At 34.3% G+C, this 24,456-nt stretch overlaps 2 protein-coding genes across 21 annotated transcripts; one reads left to right on the forward strand and one right to left on the reverse strand.

The window, feature by feature from the left end:
• Nucleotides 1–981: 981 nt before the first annotated feature.
• On the forward strand, nt 982–8,179 carry LOC107269060 (integrator complex subunit 11). Of its 7 annotated transcripts, none has more exons than XM_025086352.1 (6): nt 982–1,337; nt 1,581–1,885; nt 1,963–2,385; nt 2,458–3,282; nt 3,374–3,675; nt 7,850–8,179. In XM_025086352.1, exons 2-5 carry the CDS (start codon nt 1,637–1,639, stop codon nt 3,662–3,664), a joined length of 1,788 nt encoding a protein of 595 aa, XP_024942120.1. In that variant the 5' UTR covers nt 982–1,337; nt 1,581–1,636; the 3' UTR covers nt 3,665–3,675; nt 7,850–8,179. The 7 variants fall into 7 exon arrangements, with proteins under 7 accessions (XP_024942120.1, XP_024942115.1, XP_024942117.1 ...); XM_025086347.1 differs by lacking the exon at nt 7,850–8,179 and adding an exon at nt 3,945–4,119; XM_025086349.1 differs by lacking the exon at nt 7,850–8,179 and having other exon boundaries at nt 982–1,146; nt 1,213–1,337; nt 3,374–3,664.
• LOC107269056 (kinectin) lies at nt 4,739–24,096 on the reverse strand. 14 transcript variants are annotated; one of them, XM_025086343.1, is made up of 18 exons: nt 23,906–24,094; nt 23,076–23,246; nt 22,303–22,460; nt 19,463–19,645; nt 18,628–18,949; nt 15,992–16,794; nt 15,225–15,896; nt 14,960–15,132; nt 14,668–14,842; nt 14,289–14,375; nt 13,701–13,952; nt 13,481–13,624; nt 12,935–13,045; nt 12,182–12,343; nt 11,736–11,900; nt 11,459–11,539; nt 10,397–10,636; nt 4,739–6,229 (listed from the first exon to the last, which is right to left on the reverse strand). In XM_025086343.1, exons 2-18 carry the CDS (start codon nt 23,221–23,223, stop codon nt 6,209–6,211), a joined length of 3,897 nt encoding a protein of 1,298 aa, XP_024942111.1. In that variant the 5' UTR covers nt 23,224–23,246; nt 23,906–24,094; the 3' UTR covers nt 4,739–6,208. The 14 variants fall into 14 exon arrangements, with proteins under 14 accessions (XP_024942111.1, XP_015597967.1, XP_024942110.1 ...); XM_015742481.2 differs by having other exon boundaries at nt 23,835–24,094; XM_025086342.1 differs by having other exon boundaries at nt 23,076–23,403; nt 23,835–24,094.
• Nucleotides 24,097–24,456: the final 360 nt, after the last annotated feature.

A 24,456-nucleotide genomic window follows, 5' to 3' on the forward strand; every position in this document is an offset into this window, starting at 1 on the left:
AAGAAATACGAGATTCGAAAGAGTATAAACATTTGATGGCAGCAAACAAGAAAGATGTTGATGAAAGAAAAAAGAGGAAGATTGTTAAAAAAAGAGAGTGAAGACAGAAAGGAAGATAGAATTTAAGAAATCAAGAAATAGAAATGTAAAGAATAGAGGTGTAGAAGTAGAGACGAAATAAGGAAAGAGATAAATAAGAAAGTTAAGAATTACAGATAAAGAAAGAAGGAAGTAAAGAAGAAATAAATATAGAAAGAGAAGAAGGTTGGAAAGGAATAAGAGGGGTGATTCCAAGAGACCAGTGTAGGAGACCGGCTCATGGAAGAATGAGCGCTCCGAGTCCGGGCTCTGCCTCGAGCTCGCCCCCCACTCTCCGCCTGCTCCCACTCACCGAGTTCTGCGCGACGAATTTGCGCGCACACAATTTTGGGCAACTTCCAATACTTCTAAATATGCTTGGCCAGAATTTCCCATTTCTAAGTGTTAGTATTTTACTTTATTGATTTAATTAATTATTTTAACGTTCCAAACACCTAATATATTAATATTTCAATTGAAACGTAATTTATTTTCGACATTCTACAATTTCAATTCAATTTTTATCTACTCCGTATATTCTGCAAGATTTTGATTTAACCTCAATTTTTATTTTAAATAAATTTTGAAAGTAAATCAAGATCCAATAATATTTAGTAAAAATTGAGGTGCTGCATGGGTGTCAAGTTGGCACTGCACTTTCTTAAAAATGTCCTTAAAATGTTTCAACAATAAGCTTTTTCAATAGTTCTTGAGAAGTTTCCGGTCTCGGTCAAAGGGTTGCTTTGTGAGCCAGTGGTGAATAGCGGAGAACCTCTGCCCGCCAATCTACGCGTTCGTGTTCATTTTTAGCTCGGCTACGACGGGATATGCTTTGTCGACGGAGGCGATGATCAGAAAATTGTACTTCCAGACTCGCCGCTACGATTCAGCGCCATAATTTTGGTATCGCCTAAAATCGTAGCGTTGCGCATCTCCCTACTCATCTCTGCTATATCTGGCACATGTCCCCGATTGGGACACATCTCCTCATTGGAGGAGTCAGCCATAAGGAAAGGAAGGAAGGATCTCTGCTATATATGCGCTGTTGGGGAGTTTGTTGCTACATATGTATCTACTAATGATTGGAAACATTTGAGGTTATGTTATGTTATGTTTACTGGACATTTATTTCAGTTTACTCAGATGAAGTGATACTTGTTGGGGATTTAAAAATCATCAACACGTGTAATCTGTCCTTTTTCAACTGTTTGATAAATCATACTGATTCATCAGATCAACCGGTATATAAGTAATGGAAAGTTAGTGAAGAAAATATGTAATATCTTAAAGGGTGAAGTTTAAATACTAGATTACAAAGTGGTTAGATTATGTCAATAATATTCATCTTTTATTTTATTAAATGCAGTCGTTTTTCTGGTAGCCTCTCATTATATTTGAAAAATATTAACACTGTAACTATATTATGACGTTTTAAATTAAATTATCTTAATTTTAATAGCATAAATTTAATATTTTTCTACAAAATATATGTATTATTATAGGATTTTGTAGTTATATTCATGTTCCTAAAATATAATAGAAGTGAAGTTTGAAAATCATGCCTGATATTAAAATAACACCATTGGGAGCTGGTCAAGATGTGGGCAGGAGCTGCATTCTTGTATCTATGGGAGGAAAGAATATTATGCTCGACTGTGGGATGCATATGGGTTTTAACGATGAAAGAAGATTCCCAGATTTTTCATACATTGTACCAGAAGGTCCTGCAACTAGTCACATAGATTGTGTTATAATTTCACATTTTCACTTGGATCACTGTGGTGCGCTTCCATATTTTACAGAGATGGTAACTTGTTAATTAAATATAAATCTTGATCAACATATTTTAACACTATTACAACTAGTAATATTCTTCTCAATCAGGTAGGCTATACTGGTCCAATTTACATGACCCATCCTACCAAGGCAATAGCTCCAATACTTCTAGAGGATATGAGAAAGGTTGCAGTAGAGCGAAAGGGAGAGAGTAACTTCTTCACATCACAAATGATCAAAGACTGTATGAAAAAGGTTATTGCAGTCACTTTACATCAATCGGTAATGGTTGATCCGGAATTGGAGATAAAGGCATACTATGCAGGACATGTACTTGGAGCTGCTATGTTTTGGATTCGTGTTGGTGCGCAAAGTATTGTATATACTGGAGACTATAACATGACTCCAGATAGACATTTAGGTGCAGCATGGATAGATAAGTGTAGACCAGATTTATTGATCTCTGAATCAACTTATGCCACAACTATCCGCGATTCCAAAAGATGTAGAGAGAGAGACTTCTTGAAGAAGGTACAAACATTAATTGTAATGCATTGTTATTACGTTATCTAGTAAATTTACAATGGATTCTATTACTTTTAGGTTCATGAATGCATAGATAGAGGCGGCAAAGTATTAATCCCGGTGTTTGCACTGGGACGAGCTCAAGAACTCTGTATACTTTTAGAAACATACTGGGAAAGAATGAATTTGAAAGTTCCAGTATACTTTGCCCTTGGTCTTACAGAAAAGGCAAATAATTATTATAAAATGTTTATCACTTGGACAAATCAAAAGATTAAGAAAACATTTGTACAAAGAAACATGTTTGAGTTCAAGCACATAAAACCGTTCGATAAAGCCTATATTGATAATCCGGGAGCTATGGTTGTTTTTGCTACCCCAGGCATGTTGCATGCTGGACTATCATTGCAAATCTTTAAAAAGTGGGCTCCAAACGAAGCAAACATGGTTATTATGCCCGGATTCTGCGTGCAGGGTACAGTCGGTCACAAAGTCCTAAATGGCACTAAGAGAATAGAGTTTGAAAATAGACAAATTGTAGAAGTGAAGATGGCTGTAGAATATATGTCTTTCTCAGCTCATGCTGATGCAAAAGGTATTATGCAGTTGATACAATATTGCGAGCCCAAAAATGTAATGCTGGTACACGGGGAATTTGCAAAAATGGAGTATCTCAAAGAAATGATCAAACAAGAATACGGGACGAATTGTTACAATCCTGCTAATGGAGAAACTTGCGTGATATCAACTTCGTCCAAAGTACCTGTTGATGCATCTCTGGCTCTTTTGAAAACTGAAGCAAAAACGTACGCAGCATTACCTCCAGATCCGAAAAGACGAAGATTACTTCACAGTATCTTGATGCTTCGAGAAGATGGTGTGTGCCTCGTAGACGCTGATGAGGTCGGTATTAATTTTGTTAATTTTGTATTACGTTATTTGTTTATATGCATAAGAAAGAATTACGTATGTCATTTTCCAAATTTTGTTACAGGTGGCCAAATCTGCAGGAATTTCAAAACATGTAGTTAGATTTACATCTACACTGCATGTGAGAGACCCCAGCCCAGCACATGCTACTACTACAAAATTGTTACAACCCCTAAAAGAACGACTACAGGGTTGGACTGTTCAATTAACCGATGGTTCGATATCGGTTGAATCTGTTTTGGTTAAAGTAGAAGGCGATAAGGATGATCAAAAAAGTGTTTATATTTCATGGACTAATCAAGATGAAGATCTGGGAAGCTATATTCATGGATTTCTCCAAACCATATTAAATTAATGCACTTAGAGGTGAGTTGATTCCCTTAACTTAAATCTTACGTTATGCTTATGAATGTTTTTTATGCAAGACTCCGTATAGCGACAGCTCTTTTTTGAGAAATTTAAAAGACAGCTTCTTCTTTCCTCCGTTAACTTACGCTTTTAAAGAGATTGACACACGTTAAAGATCGAGACAAAATTTTGAAGTTGTCTCTAGTATTAGCATTCCAAATAGCTCTAATTTTATAATGATCAGTTTAGTTATTTTTAAAGAAAAACGAAGCTACCTCTGATTTCAGGAGTATTTGGTGAAAACGTAATATCGTGGAACTTCAATATATGACAGAGATTATAAATTTAGTTTTTAAAATATTAAAGTTTAGCATGGATTAATAATCAATAATTAATAAGACATCGTCGATTGTGCACAAATTCTCAGTTTCTTTTTTCCAATAAATTCATAATGAAATGTAATTATTTCTGAATACTTCCTCGTCGGACTACTGATATTTAAGAAAAGTAAATAATATAATACAAACTCTTACATTTTACATATATTTTATTTCAGTATAATTCTTATGCTATATTACAACTGTAATGATATTAAACGAGACTTTAGAAATTACCATCTTTTTCGGACGATACATGCATGTGTCAAAATTGAAAACATTTCATTCGTATAATTTCAAGAGAAATATAAATAATAAATGATTCTACAATAACATAACATAACATGGTCTGTCTTGTGTAGTAGCATAGCAGTGATAATAATAATCAATAATTAATTTGGCAATGCTGCCATTCCATGTTGACCTATATTGACTAATTGAAGTACGAGTAAAGTAGAAACATAATTTGCCATAACGTAAGGAAATAAAAATTATCGTGTACAAAGCTTTCAAGATTGCCGGGATTGTCAGCAGCTATAAATTGAATATCATTTGGATTTCACCTGTATTTATTATAACGTTTATGCAATAACGACATAACTTGCGAATAAGGGAATAAATCATTCCCGAGTTCACCTTAATTTCCCTAGATATCAAACGTATATAAAATAAGTACGGTGTGGGATGAACAAAACTTGTAGCTCTTAATATAATGAATTTATTACTTTTCCATTGAACTCTAAATGATTTATTTACGAGCTAATAGCTCAGGTAGTGTTCGGTAAAGATTAAACTATATGCGCAATCAAAGTAAAATTGACATATCAAAAAGACGATACCTCAGCAAGTTGTTATTGTATTTTTTATTTTGTCCTACGCATTTTTTTTTTACGGAAAATGCTTGCCTTATATAAGATATTGTTTTCTACTGAAGTTGCATACACTAACGCACGCTTGCTCCTTTCATTATCAACATCATATTTCACCATTACTTCAAACACTGTAGTTACATTTTCTGTAACGAAGTCTCGTGCAACTAAGATATAATTTGACTTAGGTGCAACATAGTCCTAATGAGTTTTGGAATAAATGCAATTAAATTTCAGTTGTATAATTTTTCTATCCAGACTCTTGATATGACCCTACCTGTAGAATAAATGTTTGAAAAATAGAGTTTGCGCCCCCTACATTGCCACGTGTCAAATTAATGATATACATGATATTCAATTCAATTTCACGTGATAATCGTATTCTACTTGGCTAGATCCCACTAGAATTCTTTCGTTCGCACAAGACAGTAGGTCTTGAGTTATTTATTGCACATGTAATTTACTTAAAGAGCATTTCGACTGTGTATACAAATTCATTTCAAGTACGAAATTTACTTAAAAATTTCATCATTGTAGAGATGCCTAATTTATCGGCATATATATATATATATATAATTAACATATATAATTCCTGTTGCATTATTACTATTACGAAATTTGCCCTTTACCCACTAATAAAACAGAATACTAATTACGAGTTCGAGTTGGTTTAATTAATTGGATATATTTAGGCTGAGTGGGACGCTGTTGTTATTCCATGCCCATTTTGTGGACGGGACACGCTTATTTTACGCATTTCACATGACAATTCAGCGAAATTATGCATTTTATAGAAATACAAATTCTACGAATTTTGTCGCGACAAAAAGAACATAATCTGACGTTAAGAGACGTGTAATAGCTCCTGCATCCGTGAGATGCGACTCGAGTGGTACTTGCACGTTTATTTGTGTAACCGTCACACATACCATTTTCAACATTTTTCTTTACTACCTACTTGTTTACTTGCTTAAACTTACTCCACATAATAAAATATGATATTTTTTTTTATAATAAACATTATCAGTATCATTTTAATTATTATATTAGTCTTCTCAGTAGCAAAATCTCTGCCATTTGTGGTCACAGTATGACTGCTTACCCCTGTTTAAACACGTATGGGCCATATTCATAGTCATCTGATTTAAGTTACTAGCTCATAGTGGCGTTTACAATATTCGAAAATGCATTGCATTAGTTGACTAGGAGCGATTAACTTCAACGTGATGTCTCTGAATACGACTACTTATTTCATTCTTGTATCGTCTCCACTGGTACTCCGTTAACGCAGCTTATTCTTTGGAGTTACTTTTTTCCTGAACCACCCTGAAAATACATTGACATGATTTAATGGCCAAACGTTAATGTATGATTATACGTTGAATCATAGGAGAGACAGAACTACATTCAACATTAAACAAAAATTGCACCTTCATTTTTTCGTCAGTCCCTTTTCCAACAATCTTTCGCGTATAATACTGTAGCAAGAAGGATATGTTCCCAAAACCGCGAAACATGCCAAATTGTCTAATTTTACATTTTTATATTTCAAGCTGATTATTGTTGGAAAAGGGTATCCTTTTTGCGTGTTTTTTCTTTGTGTCCACACATTATTAGCACATTGTAATGTCAGTAGAATAGGACATAAATAGGAATAGCTAGTAAAATTTTCATATCAACTTCAACACCTAAACTTCTAGCAACCTATTGAAATGAGAAACAATAACTAAACACGCACAAAGGTAGGTAATATTTAAACTGTGAAAAATCAAAAATTAACAATCACCAATTGCTAAAAAGCTGCATGAAATTGATTAACTAAATGGAATAAATTCTCATGGTATTACTGCACCGAATAAACTAAATAATAAATACAGGCAAAAAACAATATTAGCAGGCAAATAGTGTAGATAATAAATGGGTCATTTATACTGTTTGGGTCACAGAAATTAATATGCTTCGACATAGATGAAGTTTCACTGAGCGTTTCCGAAGCGCCAAAATCAAGGTATCTATTCGTGCACAAGGAAGACCCACAACAATACAAATTCGCATTCATTGTTGCAATATGATGTGCGTAGTCTTGCATCTTATCGACTTAATACAAAAATCTACTATTTAGTGAAAACTTTGAAATTTTTATCTAAGGTGCATAAATCTAAAATAACGTCACATAATGAAGATGACATTTAAATGAAAATGAATATCCATATGTGATCTGAAATGAAAAAGGAGATACGATATAATATAACTACATATGCATCATTAAATATTAATATAAAAACATATAATAAATGATAAACATAATTAATGGGAATATTTAGTCGACTACACAGAGTGTACCCTTTACCCCAGTGTTTGCGTTGACAAAATTTCTTAAAACTTTGCAACTATTTACAATCAATAATTTATAATCAAGTGTTTCCATTATTATATCAATTAATGACATTTCGACTCTGGTGCTTCGTTATATTAATACGGAATACTAATTATGTGCGAAATAAGTCATTTCCATCCGTATATACAAATTTTCTTAATTATTAATGTCTTTTATGATTTTCTTCTCTAACCCTTTCACCTTGGTCCAACAGAGAATCTGACTACAATAATAACACAGAATATAAAAATGCATTAGGTTCTCAACTGACAGTGAATAATAATTTTGATTAACATTTACTATAAATTTCAACAAAAAAAAAAAAATATTTCGGAATAAGTAATAACAGCATAGTCGAAATCATCACTACTAGAACAAAAAATGACTATCAAAATATTTAATTAAGCCAAGACTCACAGCGTTCGGTGAAACGCCTTCCTTTTGTTTTCCATTTCCTACCTATGTACAATCTGCTCTCTTGTCATTGACATGAACTGACCTACTATTCTTTTCTCTTGTTCCATTTACCACACTGCAACCATCCAACATACAAATGGTTACACCGAAAGCGAATGCTAGAAGCCACTCTCGTAAATGTCTTATACGGTATAAATCACCACTGTACGGTATCTGATAACGAAATGAATGTAAAGGAAATGAAGGTGAAAAAAGACGCGTGTAATTGCCAGCGCTGCGTATGATGATCTGGGACAATCAAGATGCAAAAAGACATTCACTATGCACTATAGTAACAAAAAAAAAAAGAAAAACGAAAAAAGGTGGAAACCTAAAGCTATTTGAACATAAACATTATGCAGCTATGATCCAAACATCGCATATGATCTCAGAATGGATTGTGAGAGACTGTAATATGATATATATGGAATACAAAAAAAAAATTATAAACGACCGACGACAAAACTTACACTTTATGGTAAGTTGATCGTTCTTAATTAAACAGGACGTATCTGGACCAGTGTACGATACATAGGGAAGAATATAAATCTCTAGTTGTTATAATATGTTATCACACAGCAATGCATCATTACACTAATAACGAGAGCAATTTTATAGCAATGTACTGTGAATCAAGAAATTGGTGGAATTTTGAGGAAAGACGTTGCTTGAGAAAATGAAATTTCAGATTCTATAAAGGATCCTGTTATTATCAAGATATCTCATGTACGTCATTTACTATACATGATTGCAGCAACAAAATGAGAAAACAAAATTTGTTTTTATCGCAAAAACTCATTTAACGTATCAATTATATTTTAATCACGTTGAATTTAGAGAGTGACTTAATACCTCAAGCAGGCCCAAACGTTAGTCCTCGTAAGGTGTATTTAAAAAAAAAAGTTCATAATGATAATGAAATATATGTATATGAAAATAACAGAAAAGTACGTAAAAACAAAAGATTATAAAACCGGATAAGTACAAACTGCTACCAGCAGTCTACCATCAACCCTTTTGATTTAAGGCTAAGAGCCAACATTTCAGAATCTCATTTTTATTTTTCCATACCTGCGAATCTGCGCCGCTTTGCCGTGGATTTCTTAGTGGACTGTCGGAACAACCAAAACACAACAGATACGTTATTGGTTATAACGTCAGGCTAAAAATGGCAGAACTATTTTTTTTTTATTTCTCTCATAAGTGAACGACTCTCATCGACGGCTTCTGACAAATCACTTTTTGCACAATGGACATCTCATTATTGCCAACGTATATCAAGTTAAATCTTAATGAAACGTTAGAACAAACACTGGGACAAAGGGACGTACGTAGTACCCCAAGTAGCATCAAATTATCGACCCCCCCGAATCGTATAATATTGATGTACCTGGTAAGGGTATGACGAGAGCATGATCCTGTTATGGTTACTCGAATAATTACAAAAATTAAAAAAAAAAAATCTGACTGAAGGAGTGAAGCACCTATTGTAAAATTATTTATAATGTGTATACACACTTAATCATTGTTTTCATAACTTGATCATTATCAAGAATAAAGTGTTTATAATGAAACACTATCCTATAAATAATAAAATAAAAGTATGATCCTCTAACTGTAGATCTATCACGTATAAATTGTGTTGCGTTCATTATGTGTATCATGATTATATCATTATCAAGTGATATATTTCAAAGTAATTAATATCGTATTATAGACGTTCGATAGAACTTCAATGATGTAGTGACTACAATTTAATTTCACGTTCTCTTCATTCGCCTGCAACTTTCTATGCAATTTTTTTATCAGATTTTTCTGCAACCTCAGATACTGCAGAACATTTATGAGAACGTGTAAAATCACTCAAGTATTTTATACCTTTCTCATTTGTCAATCTATGCGAACTTAAATGGATTTGTGAATAAACTCTGAAAATAATATATACTACTTTACAAACTACTACATCGTTTTACCACCATTGAACTAATTGTAAGTCACGCATGCCAATTGGTTGTGGTAACTACCCGCCACAAGTAATTTTCTTTCGTAGAATAAAACCACTAGCATAAGTATAACAACGAAATGCAGGTATTCAGTCGGTCTACCGCAAAATACTTCCTTCCGAAATACGATCTACTAAACAGAATGTCAGAGTAAGTGAATCACAGCAACATAAGAGTAAAAACACCGTTGTGCTTAAGACCATTGTAAAATACAGTCGTCAATATTCGAATATCGTATTTCAACGTTGATATTCATCGAATAAACTTATGTCATTAAAGCTTAGATTGCAAATTATATTTTCGTCTCTACGTACAACATCTCATTGCAACTAAGTTATGTGCTCCAATGAGAATCTGTCGATTGAAGAAATATTTTATAAGAGTAAAAATAGTAGATTAATTATATTTATCGTTTGTACAATGGCATCAATAGTATAACAATTGTATCAATATAATATTTCAATGATTGGTTTCTTACAGATAATTTTACTAATACATTCGGACGAATCAAACGCTACAATTGATAGACGACATACTTCACAATGGTTGAGCACAAGCGAAATGAACTTTCAATTGCCAATTACCAACTGAGGTGCATCAATTATATTTATCGAGCCAGTAAAACCTTCCCATAATTTCAAAAATTTATGGGTTTACCTTCCTCTTTTTCTTGTGCTTTTTATGTTGCTGGCCATTCAAGGGATTCCAGCTAGCCTGTGTGTTGTGATCTGTCGTGTGACAGGTTTTGGGGGAGATTTTTGAGGTAAGGGACCTGTTGTCGTTTTCTGCCTGAGACTGAAGCGAATTGATGGGCTCGGTTATTGAACAGTTTGCAAGTTCTGTGTTCTTGAAGGTTTTTTCTAATGCGGCTAGCAAAGACTGTGCCGCTAGTGTTGGCTGCATTTTATTGAGAGATGTCAATACGAGGGTAGTCATTGTTCACCTTTTCATGCAAACAAAAGCAATGTCCTTTCTCATTACACTTCGCATAATTTCTAAGACATTGCTCCTTTTTGCCTGCTAAATCAAATCTGGCGATTAAATTGGTCCTGTATGTTATTCGTACGATGAATATAGCAAAGGAATGAATTTCATTTCATAATTTAAGATAATCAATTGCGTACTATTATGAAAAAAAAAATCTATGATTTCTTCTCAAATTAAATATGCCTCGCTTCAAAATAATCGCCATTTCGTTATAGCATATACAAATTTAAAAAAAAAACACTGATTAAATACAGGCACCATTCGTTAGGTTCGATTGCTCAAAAGATTCTAACGGTATGAAATAAAACCTACGATTGCAAAATAACAGTTGCACATTAAAAATTGCAAAAACAATGACGTTGAAAAGGGTATAAACAAGCGAACCTACTGAACGCTAAAAATTCATAATGAAATGAAATTCAAGATCCAATAGGAATTCGATTAAAACACTCTGTTACTTCTCCTTTACGGAAAGCGCATATTATTCACGACACAAATATTCACCAAAAACCCAATACCGAAAGAGAATAATATATCGTCTTTAACAAAGTATACTGATAAGTAATACACAGTAATAGTACATTTGTATTAACTTTCTTAATTTTAGATTTTGACCTCCATATTAGTTTCCCCTTTCGACATAACCTAATATTCTGTCTTTGGGTATTGGTTCTTCCAGAGAATAAAATACTGTCATAATAAATAATCACAGCCGTGATAGCACCTACTAACCTCGGATTTAGGAGAATCAGATGTTGGTGGACCATTTAATGTTGATTGATCCGAGCTGCTACTGCCACCACAAACTTCACTCTGAAACACATCCGTCCACACATTTGATACATACACACGCCCACTCACTCTATACAAAATACACGATGATTCCACCTTCGTCTTCGACTTCAAACGCTCATCTCTACCTATTTCGATGAATTATTCATTCTTTGATTTATAGCTCAACAGATTTTGGAAAGTATCGACCCATTGCATTATTTATTTACGGTCTTACCTTGAGTTGCGTCACCTCTTGTTGAAGTTGTGAAACGAGATTCTTTTCTTGAACCAAGCTGGACTCACTAGTTTCCACAAGAGAACGAAGCTTGATGACTTCTGCGTCCAGAGTTGCTCTTTTACTGCTTTCGCTTTGCAACTCTTCCGACAGTCTCGCCTTCTCCTGTAACGAAATAAAAATTCAACCAATGCAGTTCCAAAGCGAGTCTACTTAAGCGAATCCGTGCTGCATGTAAATTATTAAGAATCGGACAGTAGAAAGGGTATCAGAAATCGCCTAGTAGAAGGAAATAATCGATTTCGGAACCTCGCTGTCTGAAGAATAATTAAGACAGGCCTAAATAAATACAAAATATCCTGCTTGTACTACAGAGTGCTGTACTTTAATTTCAAATTGTTTACTGGTACTATTCATTATCTATTTTTAATACAATATTGTTGTACCTCTTGAAGCTGTTCCAGAGCGGCAAGGTCATGACTATGACCTCCTTTAGTAGGAGAAGGTTTGTGTGCAGCTCTGAGAGCCAGCAATTCAGCCTTAGCCTCTTCTCTAAGTGATTCTTCTTCAGCTAATCTTGCTTCCAACTCCGATATTTTTTGTTGAAGCTATATAAATAGAAACAGACACGCTTAGTGATACACTTTTTTACAGGAGTCTTCACGATGTAAGCAATGTAGGATACCCGAATGTCTTTAAGAAATTTAAATCTTACATGAATAAATAATTTGACATAGCTTTATTATTCTTTACATAAATGCACAAGAAGTAATTATTCTGTATACTATTTGATTCCCCTATTACGTCCCCATAGGAAGATATAAATGGCGAAAGCGAAAACACAACAAATACGGGACAAATATAAGAAATACACGAAAGAAGCAGAGACTGTATTAAACAATTCAAGTGTTTTACACTACATTACAGGAGACGACACAAAAATATAAACACAATTCCATGTCATCAACTAATTTAAAAAATGTATCTAACTTCCATTTAATTAATACGCAAATCACTTTCCACGTAGGTACCCCGGAATTAATTACGCTCTAATGATAACAATGCATAACTGAGCAAAGTGTTAGTGACATGGAAATTGAGTTCCCATTGCCATAGTCGATAAAAGTTTTCTACAAATCCGATTCTAGGTGGACACAACAATAGACCCGTACAATTTTTGAACAAGGGAGACTCCATACCTCACTGGTGATGGCGGGGAGAGATTTCTCGATACAGTTAAATGCAAACTCGACCCCATCACTGTCATAGTATACGGAGTCCACAGTTTGATAAACTTGTTTTATCGCCAGCTGCCACAACGATATACACTATCATGAACTCTCAGACACTTCCTAACAACTACCTATATCTGCTACCTGGTATTAGACCATGACACATTGGTACCCTTCAATAGAAAGCCAAAATCCACAACTCTTGATGAAACAATGCTCTATGTAAAACCTAACATTCAGACTACAAAATATAGTCACATATAAATGACAGCAAATAACTCAAAATAACGTAACAACGAAGAGAAATGTGTAATTCTGATTTATTTTTCTTTTATCATTCATAAAAACCAAACTTCGTAATAATCGTATGAAACTCAAACATCTATTTTAACTACAACGTTGTGTATGCATATGTAACTGTTATTATGAATATCTAACAATCCCCACTATAAAGTCATGCATAACAATTCTCTCTAAAAAGATACAAAAATATCAGTTGAACGTTCATCTTACCTTTTCACTGACGGTCGATTTATTTCGAAGGTCGTTAAGTTCTACCCTCAGATTTGCTACTTCGTTTTCTTTTTGCCGAAGTTGCGCCTGCCATCTTGTTTCTTCCGATTCTATATGACTCTGGAGTTTGTTAAGCATACTTTCCTACAAATTGATATATACACGTTATATAAAAATAAACCTTATGGAAATATATTTACATTTCTACAACGAGTCTTACCGTGTCATCAATAATTTGCTTGTAATGCGAAACCATTCCCTGTAGATTCTGATTTTGGCTTTCTAAATCAGGATTTCCTTGAGGCACTTCTTGTTTCTTTCTTAATTCAATGAGAGCCGCGTAAACCCTCTCTTCGAAGGCATTTACCCATTTCTCGTGTGATTTTTCGGACACTTTAATTTCTGGGAATATCCTTTGCAACAGTGCTTTGGTTGTTTCCTGTTCTTCGCTTTGTGCCTTCTGTATTAACTCCTATAAATTAAAAGAAACCAGCGTAACACAACATATTTTAAATATGATGGTCGAACAGATGAAATGATACTGAAAATTTCATTATTTCACGTACATATGCTACAATCAACCATGTATATTCGAACACAGTTTAAAATATAGATAATGATGTCATTACAAATATACAAATGATCGTCACTAAACTGTTGCATAGAAAAATGTTTTGATTGTGTTGAAAAATCCCGAAATGTTTGCTATTAAAATTGAAATACGCCAAAATTAGTATCAGATACGAAAATGGATTAAAAAGTGATAAAGGAACATAAAAAGTTCTAATTACACAGGAGAGAGACTTACATCAGCGCTCTTTTCGGTATTGGTTTTAGCGCGGTACTCGGCAGCAGAAAGAGCTTCCATCACTTTCCAGTTCTTAGTACGTAACTCCTGAAGTAAGCCACAAAGTCAACAAAAAGAAATAAAGAAATCAATAAAACCTACTGACAATCGGGTACGTAAAAAAACAATAGTCTACTGTTGAAGTTGTTTCAATATATGAAAAAGAATATCTGTCAATGTATTTAAATAAAAAAATTATTGGTAAAGTGATGGAAGCAAGTAAAGAATATACTGTGAATAAAATTCGATCATAGGATATTTAGTGATGACTTGTTTCATTTTTAAAAATAACGTTAATACTACTGTTTATAAATTATTAACAACATAGCTCAGCGCTTACATTATTCTTTGCACGTTGAGCATCCAAATCGTCTTGCAATCGTTTAACGAGGCTACGTTGATTGTTCACGTCACTTCGTAAAGTTTCAACTTGTGCATTCAGTTTAACGAGTTCCGTTTCCTTTTGCCGCAATTCATGAGTCAGATTATCCAGTTTAAAGTTTCTTTGCTCAGCACTGTGTAACGGCAAACAACAGCAGATATTGACATACAATTTTTTTACTCACGTTACATTGTTCTTTTAATATCACTATCAAACATAACTTGTATTAATAATTATCAAAAATACTTACAGTTGATCATGTTCTAAATGTTGAACATTGTTTTTCTGGGTCTTTTCCTCGATACCATTTTCGCGTCCTTCAGCAGCTGGGCGTTCAGTGATGGCTGCCAATCGAGATTCCAATGTATCCTTTTCATGGCGAAGATGTTCCAGTTCTTTCTGTAATTCAGCAACATTTCCGAGCTGAAAAAAAGTAATAAACATCGTTGAAAGAAGATTTAAATTTCAAATGCGAATAATTTATCTTTTTATTACATCATCCTTGTTCAATCTACCTGAGCTGACAGTCTTTCATTTTCCTCCTGCAAACGCATAACTTGCAAGTGAGCATCGTCCGATTTCTTGCCTCCCTGTTGAAGTCTGTCAAATTCAGCCTTGAGATTTCTGAGTTCCTCCACAGTGACATTTGATGCCTTCAAATCGGCCTGTGCCTTAAACAATTCTCCCTGAATCTTGGACAATTCGGCACTAGTATTAGTCAGGTCATGTTCTGCTTTGGTAAGTTCATTCTGAGCTTGCTTCAAATCATCATGTGCCTTAACAAGTTCTGATGTCGCTTTCTTCGATTTTTCTTGAATACTGTTTAATTCAGCCTCGACACGTTTGAATTCAGCTTGAGATTTTTGCAATTCTTCCTGCGAATTATTGAGCATGGACTGGACTTGCTTCAGCTCGTCTTCTTTACCAACCAGTAAAGTTTTAAGCGTCGTAATTTCATCAGCTTCGGATTTAACCTCAATTTGCGAAAGGGATAGGTCCGATTTCAATTTCATCAATTCTGACTGAACCTTATTGAATTCAGCCTTTACAGCAACAGCCTCGCTCCCTTCGGTTTTCGCAACATTCAATTCAGCTTTAATGGTGTTTACTTGTTTTTGTAACTCCTGCTGATGACGATGAGCAGTTTGTAATCTGTGATCCAAATCAGCCTTAGCACGATGGGATTCCTACGAAAGCAACACACGACTCGTTATGTCAAGAAACAGCTAACTTTATGAAGAAAACAAAATGTTGTACAATATACATAATCGTTAACGCTTACCTCAAGTTGTCTAGCCATATCCTGTAGTCTGTCACCCGCCTCTTTGAAATGCTGCAACTGGCTTTCTGAATGCATCAACTGGTCTTGCATGATACTCAACTGTTGTCGCAGCATCTCTATCTCAGCGGTGCTATTCTCGCAAGTAACTTGCAATTCTTGAGAAACTGTCAAGCTAACATTCTGCAACTCTTGAACTTCCGCGTGTTTCTGTGAAAGTTGTGCTTTCAAGGCATTCTCATTGTCACGCATCTGAGCGTACTGCGCCTCCAATTGTTTACGTTGTGCAATCAACTCCTGCTGCATGTGGCCTTGTGTCTGTCCCTGATCTTCCTTCATCTTATGAATAATCGCAGCATCTTCATTAACCTTTGACTGAAGCTGCTCGATCTGCCGTGCAAAACCTTGTTTTTCGGCGGCATGACTCTCTAAGATGTGTTGCATACGAGTGTGAAGTGTCTGCGCCTCGGTAACCTTTGCGTTAAGAGCCTCTTCGAGTTGTCTGACGCTGGCAGACAATCTGGATCGCTCGGCATTAAGTTCAGCACGCAGTTCCTTCAACTTATTCTGAAAGGCAACACTGGCTTCATGCTCATCAGCAAGAGCCTTCTCTCTTTCAGCAAGTTGTTTCTTCAATTTTATTACGGGATCTGCACGGCCTTCAGTCCATTCTGAGTGTTCCAACGGGTTATCCAATTGCTTGTTCAAAAGCTGATCAATAAGAATTTGAATTTCGGAACGGCTGAGCTCAGCCTTCTGAACGAGAGGCATCAATAGAGAAACGTTGACGCCGTCTTTGTCTCCACCTACAATCAAACAAACATCCCCTCAACTGTATTAATAGAACCTAGACAGAATTGCCCATAATATCCTAACAAAAGTAACAATGAATGCAAGTTGTATATCGTTTATAAAAGCAATCATTAAATTACATAAATGATTGCTCCAGACCTGCGTAGACACAATAACTAGTATATCACTACCAATTCATAAATATTTAATTATAGTCTGACAAAGCGAAAACACTGAGAAACCTAGGTCATAGCTAAGAAACAGTTAACACAAAATTAGCATACATTGGACTGGTATAATTATAGTTTAAACGGCAGAGCGAGTTAATGAATGCGACTAAGCTATTGCCATGAGACAGGTCAACTATTTCTATCCTATTTAATACCCCTGCTCGGAATTTTTAAACGGACAGCTGATAATATTAGATAATCATACTGCAACAAAATCACCAATAAGGTAATATACTAAGTCGTACATTTTATCGAAAAGAATGTATGCAGAAAGCTACTCCTAATATGAAAGAGACCTTGGTGGTAACTGTTCGGACATCGACCTAAGTGGACGGAGAGGGGGACTGATTCCACCTCAGCCACATTCCAAAGCACTACAGTGGAATATACCTGATTTTAGCTTGGCTGAATTCTTCTTGAAACTCATGGGACTCTTATAAAATTGGCGAACAATGGTGATATAGTGCCATTATTGAATGGGTTTTTCATTAGAGCTTCAAATTAATACTAATCATCAAAGATCGGATGTACACAAATCCGATAAAGAAATTAGGTATGGCTCTCTAATTGAGTATTAACATTATAAGATTATAATCAGAAATAGTTTTATGTGTTTGCATTAAATTAAATGAATTATATGTTGTAGTGTTTATTTTTAATTAGGGAAAATTGTGTCTGAGACAGCATATATTTTCCTATGTTATTTCCAATGCCGTTTCCTGCAATTTTTCACTACAATAAAAGTTGAATTAGTAAGATCGTTGGCATAGGAAGTATCAAAGTAAGTAGTAAAAGCAGCGCCTTGATAAGTACTGGCAAACGAACAAAAATGATTTTAGACACGGTTGAACTAAATATAGATAGTCTTGTATAGACCGTAGACTATCGCGTTCTAAATAACATATATCAGTACTGAACTCTGTAGAAACGCAATAAAAGTTACACGCGCTGAAGGAGACAATAAGAGCTCGACGCTTTCGATTTATGTTTCTGTTACAAGAATAAGGTCAGGTGTAGAATCGATACAAGACTTTGAATTATAAAAGAGCAGTTTAGGTTTTCTATGGATTTTTCTTCGCGTAATAAGGATCTCAAGTGCCTATCGACATACGAAGTCCGACAAACTGTATCCCGACTAACGATCGGCAGTATAAGCTTTCAATGTTCGATTGTATGATTGTACGTTAGGAATAACATTCTTGGCTAAAAGTAAGAAGTGAATTTTAGCGCTTTTGACAGCTCTGAGCCGGATTTAACTCAGAGTACTGAGTGGGTTTGAGTTTTATTAGCTATAACTTAAGCGAACGTACATACACGCGACAAGTAGCTAGAAATATAGTGAGTCATGGATTAATTATGCTTCAGGCATATGCTAATCTAATTAAGTAGCAAAGGAACATTTCACGTTATGTTTGCAAACGTCACCCCCAATTTCTGAAAATTTGGAGATCACGTTATAATTGGAATCTTGTGACGTTGTGATACCGAGAGAGGCAGAAGTATGCGGCTTGGCGAAATATGTATACATAATATATGCAACCCGATTGAATTCTCCTGTGGAACGAAAGTACGAAAATACAGCGAGTACTGAGATGCGACATGAGAATGTTTACTCACCAATCTGTGCCAAAATGTCATTCTTCTTCTTCTTACTCTTGGTTTCTTTGACGGATGATTGGACAGGGAGCGCAGTTTCCTTTGCGACTTCCTTCGACTCTTTCACTGGAGTCTCTTTCTGCTGTTCCTTAACATCCTTTATAAGTTCCTTGCTGATCTGCTGAGGCGCGCTGGCACTAGTGACAACTTCCTTCTTCTCATCTTTGCTTTCGTCTCTTTTCTTGGACACCTCCTTCGAGTTTTTCTTTGACCTAGTTGGAGTCTCTTTCGGTGACTTATTCACAATCGGTTCGGACTGGCTCATTTGTTGAAGATTTTCTCTCTGTCAATAAACACGTTTAAGCTATAAATATATCTTCAGGAGTGTGTCCTCATTTGCGATGATACTCTTTAACAAGGAGTATTTTGAAAACAAAATCTTCAAATATTATAAACAGACTGTGCGTGCAAGGTGACCAGGAGTCACGTCTAGTTAATTGTGGGCAGACATTCTTCTGTGCCAAAGCAAAAATAAAGAAAATCGTTAAAACGTATTCTGTAAGGTACTTGTGAAAAACCAAAAAACAAATGCGTTCATGCAAATCCGCATCATGCTTCGTTCAAGGACAATGAATGTTAAGTACCCCTTTATGTTTATAAACCAAAGCTATTGTGTAAATGAAGGAACGATAGGGTTAAGCTCCTAGAAAAGAAAGATTCCATGTGGCTTGTGTATGAAACAAGAAGCGTACCATTGTAATATGCACAATAGAAGTATAAATTTCAAAAGAGACACGTACTCTAATGTCCAGGATATTAAAGTGATAGCTAACTCTACCAGAAGCAAGACACTCACACTGTGGCTCCGGATAAGTTCAAGGTCGTCCTTTGGCTGAATTAGGTCGAAATGATTGGCTTCCTCCAAAGGAGGCTGCGAAGGACTCAATTCGGGTGCAATGACCACTGGCTCATCCTTATTGATAAGGATTGGCTTTACCTTTTCAACCTTGTTCTTCTTCTTACTCCCTTTGCCACTCTCCTGTGTTTCCAATGAAAGCAAAAATGTTCCCCAAACATTCAGTATAATAATGCATAACGATGTGGAATATAACAATATACGAAGTATTATTCCTGCATCGCGTGTGAGAATGTGCATTAGACACTAGACAAAAAATATTTCTTAAAAATAAACAACATGAAAAGCAGTTAGTGTGTCTTATCATAATTGGTTAATCTTACTGCATACGTCAATTTATCATGTGATTGCTAATCCTTTTTTCGCCTCGGTATGTACTTTAGTTCGAATTTTTGACAGACTCTTATAACTGGCATTGACAAATTCAATGGATATTGTTAGGTTTTCAATATATTTTGATACCTCTGTGCCTTCGTCTTCCAGAATGAACAGAACATTAGTTGCCTGACTTTTCTTGGTCACGAAAGTTTGATGAATATGAGGCCATATTTTCGACAGTTTACGAAAACTGTTGAATGAAATATTGTATATTAAGTACGGAATTGAATAAATGCAAAATGCATTGAGCGAGTTTATGTTTAACGGCAACAGTTAACTATCCAGATAAGCTACAATTCAATTATCTGTTAAGATTCCGAGTCTTTTGTAAAATTATTTTTTTCAACAACTTTGTATCGTACCTACTTCTGTCAAAAGAGATTATTTCAAATAAATAAAATTACTTTCAACTATCAAATTGATGGAATAAGACTACTTTACCGTAATGATAAAATACAAACAGCCGGGAAATCAGGTCATTCCGAGGATACATGCTACAGCTATTTATAGAATATGATCTTTGATTGTGAAATACATTTATCAATGAGTTTTTTCATATTCAGTGAATACAATCTGTTTTCCGTTTACGTTAAGAACAAGAAAAATATTGGGGATGCGTCAGAGCCTTTTTTTAAACTTACCAGGTCATATTTTTTCTATAAAAAACATATATTATCAAAAATTATCATTTTGTTACTTCATAAAAAGGACGTCGGAACTATTTAATCGAATATTTGAACGAACATAATTGATATATGCGAAATTTTCTTGACCTATAGTACGAAATCGATACCGTGAGCTATGGTGACATTTGAAAAAGTTTCAAACAATTGATTGATGCCATGGAATATGAAAACATCGTAAGCTTAGCAAAAATATTGTTTAAAAATTTTTCATGACGTTAAAGAATGGCATTGCTAAAATTACGTTAATATTCTCAGAACAAATTGAAACAAGTTTAATATTTAAGAGATATTAATACGAAAATTAATATATCAATATAAGCAATATTTTTAGAAGTAAATATGATACTAGCAACTTTTTCAGCACTTGGAAAAACAATTCGACTTCTTTGTACGCACGTTTAGTATATATATATATACGCAATGAAAGAGATAAGTGATGAGACATCAAATATTGTAGACGACTAAACCGTATGGCTATATGTGGTTAATTGTGAAACCATATCAGAGTACCAGTTTTGGTTCTATAATTTCTTTATACATATGTATATTATCTCTTGCTTGAAAACATGTTACAATTCTTGCAAATCACAAACTAACTCAAATATTAAACCCTTGATCAATAGAATAGCAATTTATAATTTGCAATATAGTGACTAGCATATTATTAGGTTAATGGACTATGGCCTTATATACATCAGGCTTTTAATAAGCGAATTAAGATCAAGCCATCACACCTATTCATATAGAAATAAAGTGAGATAGTCCTTAGTATGCATCAGTGTAAACAAGGTCTACACCATTAATGTGTTAGAACATGGTCAATAAGGTCTATACACAACTCAAAATAAATAAGAAGTAAAACTAATAGCGAGACAGAGCTTAAAAATGTATGCATGTTTATTTTGTTTTCTCCTTTTTGTGGTAGAAATAAAACATAAGCTACTACCCATAGTTTCTCAATAATTATGAGTCATAAGGTATTATTTAGTTACTAATAATAATATTTGCACATATTAAGAATGGCCATCAGAAGTTTTAAGTAATATTTGTGGAGTAATGATGTCATCCTTCTAGGAACAGCACTTGTTTTTACCATTGAGACACTTCCTTCCATGAAGCAAAATTAATACTTTATCACACAATAGGAGAAAATATTTGAATTGTATAGGAAGAAAATTAGTTTACATTATGAGTCACATAGTTATACTTGATTTTGAAGACCTTGTAGATGACCCACATGTGTGATATTTGATATGAAACCAAAGTACCATATTTCATGCATGAAATGGATAAGAATAAGAGACCATGAATACTATACATGTTATTCAGGTTAAAATACCTGTACTAGTTTTTAAATTGTAAGACAAAAATTGTTATGCATAATTTCCCCAAGCCCCAAAAAGTAATAGAACTATATGCTAAAACTAATATTTTATAATTGATCTAAAATGATGCTGAATCAACATAAAATATATAAGTTGATCATTAGTTTGAGAATATTTTAAAATTTATGTTTAACATAACATAAAAAGGCACGTATCCTTGAATGCTATTATTTTTGATCAACTGTTCACACCTATGTCCCAAAAGGGACTTAATATCAGATAAAAATAATTAAAACTAAATATAAGTCTTTCATATATGCCTAAAACATTACAGTATCAAAACTTTTACAAACTAATATTTACAAAACTCTGAGCATATAAAATTTCTTACCTGAGTAGATGGCTCAGATGGCAAAATTTCAGGAGTTTCTTCAAACTGGACATGCTCAGACTTTTCTTCTTCTTTTTCATCCTTCTCTTCCTTCTTCTCCTTTACTTTCTTTCCAGCCTTGTTTTTATGTTTCTTTTCTTTCCCCTTATCCTTTTTACCTAAATATACCAAGCTTCATAAGAATCTTATAGATGTGCTTAATGTATAATTAGAAAGGCTAACCACAATAAACTAAAAGTTTAAATATACTTAATGGGATCACTGTCCGGATAATACAAGAACTTTAGATAAGAAGTTTAAATGTATGATATAAGAGAACAAGAGTAATAAACCCAAGGAATAGACATTTCTTCAAAAATTAGTATTTTATTAACTATTAATTGTCATGCTTAGTTTCTGCACCTAAGAAATACATAGGAAAATGATGCATATTTGAATCCGTATGACAACAAATGATAAATAATTTTGTTTATACAGCCCAAAGAATATGTAGGTACGTGATAATAAAGTATCATTATGATACAGCACAATAGTATATATATCATAACAAAATATTGGTCACTTCATTAAAGAATTTATATAAGTATTAAAAAAAGAGCAACATACATTTCAAAACAATGATAAAATTTCTTGTAGAAATTAAATTCACAGGGAGTGTCAAAAATAAAAATTTTGAAAAACATTTAAATAAGGCTGTATGAAAATTACCGACTGAAACGGTATCCGCTTCCAAAAACGAAATGAACCAAAAAAAACCGAAAGACGTCTCTTACCAAGCAGTAGATCGTCGGGAAGTTTGCGTTGTTCAGCTATGGCTTCTTCATAAGATTTTTCTTTAATGCCAAACATTGACACGAGAAGAATAACTGCAGCTGAGATCACAACCACTCCAACACAAACCAATCCTGTCTGAAGATCCATGTCGCTAATTCTTATCCTCTTCTCTGTACAAATTAAATGCTTCAATAATGATACACTTCGAAACTGCTCTTATGTATCTAGTCCTTTCTTAATCGTGTAATGTTCACTTCCTTTGATTCTCTCACGTATGGCTTAAAGTTTTACATCAGTAGCAATAAAAATACGTCATTTCTGCATAATCTACAAATTAATAGCTCTCTAACGAGTAATATCAAAGCAGCTACAAATTTTGTATATCGAAACACCGAAACTGCACTATTTACGGAAACAGAAATAATCACATAGTCAGCCAATGAACACTATTCGAACGCAACAAGAAACGTTAACAGATAATTGCCGATACAACTGGCTGACTGATTCTATGTGAAACCATTATTTATATCGCGAAATTCAACGTTTTTACCAGAACAGGTAATATGTTAATACGCCGAAGATTACAAAGTGTTAAATTCAAGAAAGAAATGACATATGGATGACAGAGCAAGACGTCAGCAAGCTCTTGCCGGCAGTATCCACTACAGTCCTAGCGATCAAGAATTTTCCACAGTACCGGCAAAAACGATCAGATCGTTAAATTTTCACTAGACTTTCCAATGATAGAAAACACTCACACTCTTCACAGCTTACAGAGGATTCTTTCGGTTAGACTTTCCGTGTGGGGAACGTGCGATAAGGAACGTACTTCGTTCCCGATGGAAGAACACGATCAGAAATTCACACGCGACGATCTCTTCTTAAGAATTATGGCGGCCGGACGTACGGAGCGAATGTACGAGTTCGAAGCCACGCCTATCGAACTCACGCATACTCCTATTGGTCAAGAAGCCTGCCACGTATGCAACACGTTTGCAAAATTCAAGATTATAATACGGTTCTGCTTTACTTTAATTGTCAGTACCAATTAACCTCGATTAATAATTGACAACCTACTTTATTTTATACGTACTGACATCGCGTACAACCCTTTTATAAGTCGGTAAAACGGTTAACGCTATTCGTATTGAGTAGTCTGCTATAGACACGATGACCAACTGCACAAAGAAACGAAGACAACTTTCTCTTGATAAAACCATATTTTTCCTTCTTTATATGTAATTTAAATATAAAGTATAAGATTAGAATCCTACAGTATCTTACCAAAAGGAATACTGCATAAATGCACGATACTTGAAGAGAACGGATAATGTTTAAATTGACAATAAAATTATAAGTAGCCTAGTGATAATAGGTAAT

Source organism: Cephus cinctus, unplaced genomic scaffold, assembly GCF_000341935.2.
Source record: "Cephus cinctus unplaced genomic scaffold, Ccin1 Ccin1_scaffold0597, whole genome shotgun sequence".
NCBI lineage: Eukaryota > Metazoa > Arthropoda > Insecta > Hymenoptera > Cephidae > Cephus > Cephus cinctus.